Source organism: Chiloscyllium plagiosum, unplaced genomic scaffold, assembly GCF_037043375.1.
Source record: "Chiloscyllium plagiosum isolate Xiang-an unplaced genomic scaffold, Cpla_swu_hap1 HiC_scaffold_18, whole genome shotgun sequence".
Classification (NCBI taxonomy): Eukaryota; Metazoa; Chordata; class Chondrichthyes; order Orectolobiformes; family Hemiscylliidae; genus Chiloscyllium; species Chiloscyllium plagiosum.
Genome location: NW_028270156.1, coordinates 31,699,190 through 31,705,189, shown reverse-complemented (window position 1 = coordinate 31,705,189; position 6,000 = coordinate 31,699,190). Strand labels below are relative to the sequence as shown.

Below are 6,000 nucleotides of genomic sequence, written 5' to 3'. Positions count from 1 at the left end.
CTACCACCTAGAAGAACAGGGACAGTAGACACGTGGAACGCCACCACCTGCAAGATCTATTGTAGGTCACATAACATTGTACTTAATCAAGGCTTATTCACTGTCATACATCAAAATCCAAGATGTTATAAAAGTATTGTGGGCATACCTTCACCACATGAACTTCAGCAATTCAAGAAGAATATCTACCACCTTCAGAGATGCAGTAAGAGTGAAGGTTACATAACAGCATCATTATTGTACAGAAAAATGAGTTAGTGCCACAAGTATAGATTTTGAATTAGAACTTCTTTTTACACATCTGTTTGCAGAACAATATTTCTTAATTGTAAATTTGGCAGTGGTATGGTTCCATAGCAGACACCTCTGATTATGCAACGTAACCATCCACTGTTTACTAAGTGACATTTTAGTTGATGAATTTATTGGAAGCAATCGGCAAGACAATGCTGGCATCTCCTAGTGCAATGCCAGATCTTTAAAAGATCTAATTAGTTCCACTTCCCTGTTCTTTCCCATAACCCTGTAATTCTTTTCTTTTTCAAGCATTTGTTATGTCCTTTTGAAAAGTACTATTGGATCTGCTTCTACTACCCTTTAAGGCAGTGCATTTCAGATCATGACAATTACTTTATCTTTTGCCAATTCCCATAAATCTGTTTTTGCTACTATTTGTTTCAGAAGGCAGTTAAGAATCCACCACATCTCTGAATGTCTGGAGTCATGTATAGGCAGTCCACAAATGCTCAAGAAGCATTAATGAGCTAATTTGGCTTTTAACCACAATCCAGCAGTTGTGCCACCACCACTGAAACTAGCCTCTTATTGCAGATTTATTTATTTGAGTGAATTTAAATTGTAAGACTGCCATAGTGGGGATTTGATCTGGTGGCTCTGGACCATTGGTGCAAGCCTCTGGATTCTGAGACCCGTAACCTAAATATTTTTCTGCCAGTGAAAACAATTCTTCTGATTCTACCATATCAAAGCCTTACATGACTAAGTATAATTACATAATCAGCTCCCAGCTTCAAGCGTGTTTGGAGAGTAGGGTTGAATTATTAAATGGATTGGATTAGTTTCATCGCTGGCTGGGCCCAGCACTGATTAGGATGACTGGGTGCTAAGGCTAAATGAGGTTTGGCACAATTTAAGACTCCACATCACAGAAAAACGCATTCACAGCTTTTGATGGGACCGGTTTGAGTTGGAGCGGCTCCTCTGTTTCATGATACCAAAGCCATTGACTAGAGGAGAGGAAAACAAAACTTGAAAGACAGAAATGCTGCATCTGCACAGCAAGATCCATCAGCCACAATGTGAGAACATCAGAAGAGGAGGAAGCTATTTTGTCCCTCATACCTTCATTCCTTTATACCTTCATGGGATATGAACATCACTTGGTGAGGTCAGTATTTATTGCCTTTGCCCATCTTTAATGCCCATTAAGAAAGTGGCAATAAGGCCCCTTCTTGAACAGCTGTGGTCCATGTAGGTACGTCCAAGCAGTACTGTTGGGAAGGAACCCAGTGTCTCAGCCACAACGAAGAAATGGTGCATGGTTTGAAGGAGCACCCACAGATGGTTGTGTTGGTTTGTGTTTGTTGCTCTAATCTTTCTGGGTCATTGAGCTCATGGCTTGGAAAAGTGCTGTCAAAGTCTTGGTGAATGGCTGCAGATTTTTTTTGGATGGTAAGAGAAGGTGCTGCAAATTCCCAATGTGCTTGGAATGAAAATATTTAACATTTTGGCATCTCGTAGATGGTACACACTGCTGTCACTATGTGCTGGATGGAGCAAGTGTTTGAGATGGTGAATGAAATGTCAATCAAGTCAGTTGCTTTGTCTTGAATAGTGTTGCACTTCTTTAGTGTTGTTGGAGTCACAGTCATCCAGGTAAATGGAGAGTGTTCTATCAAATTCCTGACTTGTGCCTTCCAGATGGTTCTAAATGGTGGATCAGCTTTTGGGAAGTCAGGAGGTGAGTTACCTGCAACAGAAGCCCCAATCTCCGATTTGTACTTGAGTACTGCAGTTATGTGATTTCTCCAGTTTAGTTCCTGGTCAATACCAACCCCTGGGATATTGACAGTAAGGGAGTGAGGAGGGGATGGGAAAATTTCAGTGGCAGTAGAGTCATTTGAGTTGGACATCGTTTCTCTCTGATAATTGTGTTGTGTAAATATGTTGAGATGGAAATGTGTTGCTGGAGAAGCGCAGCAGGTCAGGCAGCATCTAGGGAACAGGAGAATCGACGTTTCGGGCATTAGCCCTTCTTCAGGAGAAGGGCTAATGCCCGAAACGTCGATTCTCCTGTTCACTAGATGCTGCCTGACCTGCTGCGCTTCTCCAGCAACACATTTCCATCTCTGATCTCCAGCATCTGCAGACCTCATTTTCTCTGTGTAAATATGTTGTTCGTGATTTATTAGCCCAAGCCTAAGACCACAACTGATCTATATAAACTCCATTTAGCTACCTAGATTTTGTAACTTTTTATTAATCTTTTCCAACAATATTTATGAAAGACAGTCTGATATTTTAAATTGACCCCAAACATCTGCACCTGTTGTGTTAAACGAGTCTTTTTCTGCTTTTCCAATATAGCAAGGTGCGAGGTGCTGCATTTGGTAAGAGGGATAAAGATACTCACTCTTGGAAAAATAAAAGGCCACACAATGTCAAAGTGTAAAGGGATCTAAGGTTACAGAAATCATTGAAAATAATCTATGTAGGTTAGCAAAGCTACAAAATGTATAGAAACCATGGGTCTCGGTCAAACTGAATAATAGTCAAAAGCAAAGGAGTTTTTTTTCCAAACTTGTAAAGAAACTTGACTAGACCACATTTGGAAAATAGAACAATGCTCTGGTTCTCCCACAGTGGTAAATGATGGAGAGTGGAAGCTATTTTTAGTGCAGATGCTCTCACTGAGCCCTGTTGAAGCTACCACCCATTAAATAGTGGGCTTTATGCTAGAAATGAACTCAATTCTTATTTCGCTCCCTATTGAATGATCATTTTGTGAGGGAAATGAAATGGTCCCTTAAACCTGCCAATATCTGCCTGATCCGTGTGGAGTTCTTATTCCTTTAGACTGTTCCTTTCTGATTTTGTCCAGCAGCAATGGCTTTAACCTGGTGTGAATTCGGGATGATTTGGAAGGGAACAGTGAGAATCACGTCAACTCTCAGCCAGCATGGAATCTGCAGGAGCCAACAATATGTGGAAATACCTCAAAGGCAGCCTGTTTACATGACAGGATCATTTTCTCTTACCCACTCTCACTCCACATCAGTTAAATTTGAAGAGCAACTCCAAATGGGTTTGAGCTAAGCAACTTTGGGTTGGGACCATCATTCTAGGACGTACTGGGCAGGAATAGTTATTTTCCTTCAAGCACTGCCTGACAGCATGAGTCTTTTCTTATAATAAAGTGTTGAGCTCCTCAGATAATTAGACAGAGGGCAGAGGAGAGGCAATGGTTTAGTGGTATTATCATTAGACTATTAATCTAGAAACTTAGCTAATGTTCTGAGGACCTGGGTTCAAATCCTACTTCAGCAGATGGTGGATTTTGAACTAAAAAAAAAAGCTGGAATTAAGAGTCTAATGATGACTATGAATTTATTGTTGGAAAAAACCTTTCTGGTTTACTAATGTGCTTTAGGGAAGGAAATCTGCCATCCTTACCTGGTCTGGCCTACATGTGACTCTAGAACCACAGCAATGTGGTTGACTCTTAACAGCCCTCTGGGCAATTAGGGATGGGGCAATATATGCTGGCCTAGCCAGGGACACCCACATCCCTTGAGTAAATTAAAAAAAACATAAAACAGCAGCAACTAATTTTAAACTTTTTTTAATATAAAGCTTGAGAGTGCATTTCATTAGACACAAGTGCATTAGTGACAAACTATGAGGATTGGCACTGCTTTTTAAAAAATATATTTACGAGACAAAGTTAATTAACTCGGCACATTTAATGAACAAATAACATGGAGTCAGTAGTAGTGGACACCTAATTACAGAGTCAAAATATCCACTCCCCTTTCAAATAGTTTTCTTTGCTAAACTGACGAGGAAATAATATTGGTTCCCTGTCGATGGCAAGTTTAACCCGATCTTATCGGGAAGTTTTCTCAATCCTCCCCCTCCCACTAATCCCCCTCCTCGCCTGCCCTTTGTTGTTGAGAGTAGTTGACCGACGCTTTGAATGACCAGGGATAAACAATGTTTTTTCCTGTGAAGGGGTTTCCTTGTGTCCTTCAGACAAGTGGCGCAAATCTTGCAGGTAACAGCGGGCTATTTTCAGCATCTTGGTAAGCGTGTCCTTCAATGTCTCTTGTTGTCCAGCTCCTTATGGAACCAATAAAAAGAAACACATTTAACAATTGTGATAAAAATTGCATTAACATTTGCAGCATAGGCACAGCTCATTCATAGAAATGCTCAGATCAGTGCTGAACATAAGGCTCTCACCAAATCTCTTCAATTCATCCTCCCTTCAATACTTTTTGCTCTCATGTACTTATCCAGACTCCTCAAGAGTGGATCTGTGGATTTTGCCACCATACGCATTTTTGTGTAAAGAGTGTGGAGAGGCAATATAAACAATGGAATAATTCCAAACAAAAACGGAGAAACACATAGAAAAATCTTTGAAGTTAACATGTCAGATTGACAGGGCTGTTATAAAAAATGGAATATTGGTCTTTATAAAAAGTGCAAATACAAGGAAGTAAAGCTATCTTTTTATCAATCACTGGTTAGGCCCCTGATGGAGCAATCCGCTCAGTGTTGGACATCACCGATAAGGAGCTGAAAATGTGTTGCTGGAAAAGCGCAGCAGGTCAGGCAGCATCCAGGGAACAGGAGAATCGACGTTTCGGGCATAAGCCCTTCTTCAGGACTTATGCCCGAAACGTCAATTCTCCTGTTCCCTGGATGTTGCCTGACCTGCTGCGCTTTTCCAGCAACACATTTTCAGCTCTGATCTCCAGCATCTGCAGACCTCACTTTCTCATCACCGATAAGGAAGTGTGTCAAGGCTTCAGAGAGGTTGCAGAGGAGATGTGTTAGATTAATACCAGGGATGAAGGACTTCACAAGTATATGGAGATACTGAAGAGACTATGATTGTTCACCCTGTAATAGTTAAAGGCAATTCTTAATAGACATGTTCCAATTTTCTGATTGGCTTTCAAGGGGCAATCAAGGATAAACAACCAATGGACCAAGAATCCCCACATTTGAGAATGGACAAGAGCAAAAATATTTCTGGAACAATAAGGAAATTACAAATTGCAAACCCTGAGATGCAACTTTATAAGCACATCATACATGGAGCAGAACTTGGCTAAGTAAATGATAATGTCAGTATGCATTTATGAATAAAATGAAACAGGGCTGAATACCAATTACTCTTAATCCCATGTAATTGAGGAATCTTTTCATATCATTGCTAAGTTATGTTACCACAGGAGAGTTGAGATGAAGGCATACCAAGCATAATTCGCATCCAGACATAGAATTCCTGCCTGAAACATTCATTGTGGTGAAGACTTGGATCCAAATGGAACATTTCTTGATGACTTTGCGCAAGCGTTAAACACCCCAAGGTTGAAAGTTTTTCCTGAAGGTACCTGTTATTATCTCAAGGTTAATTTTGCAGTTAACTCCTGCTTCCAGTTAGTACAGCTCTATCCTCAAAGTCAGGAACTCAGTTCAGAGTGCTTAACATCCAATGGACGCTGGTCCCAATATTAAAGTGCATTAATGGGTTTTAGATTTCAAATACTTGAAGAAGGAAATATAGCAGGGAAACAGAAGGGGTTTAGGACTATCTAGACAGTCCTTCAAATTAGCTGGTGCAGAAATATGGGTTGAATGGCCTCTAACCATGCTGCCCAATTCTTTGGCACCATATTGTGCTTGTTTTTGTGCAAGGAAAACAAAGTGCAAATTGGAACTGGCTTGATTAGCAAAACAAACCTAGAA

The 6,000-nt window shown here is 40.5% G+C and overlaps 1 protein-coding gene across 2 annotated transcripts in view; it reads right to left on the bottom strand.

Moving 5' to 3' along the window:
- Nucleotides 1-3,852: 3,852 nt before the first annotated feature.
- The window catches only part of LOC122557723 (TBC1 domain family member 10B), a 114,353-nt gene continuing 112,205 nt past the window's right edge, over nucleotides 3,853-6,000 (bottom strand). For both annotated transcript variants that reach the window (XM_087996156.1, XM_043705639.2), the window contains one exon: nucleotides 3,853-4,359. In XM_087996156.1, coding sequence (XP_087852282.1) covers nucleotides 4,127-4,359 — 233 coding nt within the window. In that variant the 3' untranslated portion in view covers nucleotides 3,853-4,126. The remainder of the gene's footprint in view (nucleotides 4,360-6,000) is intronic.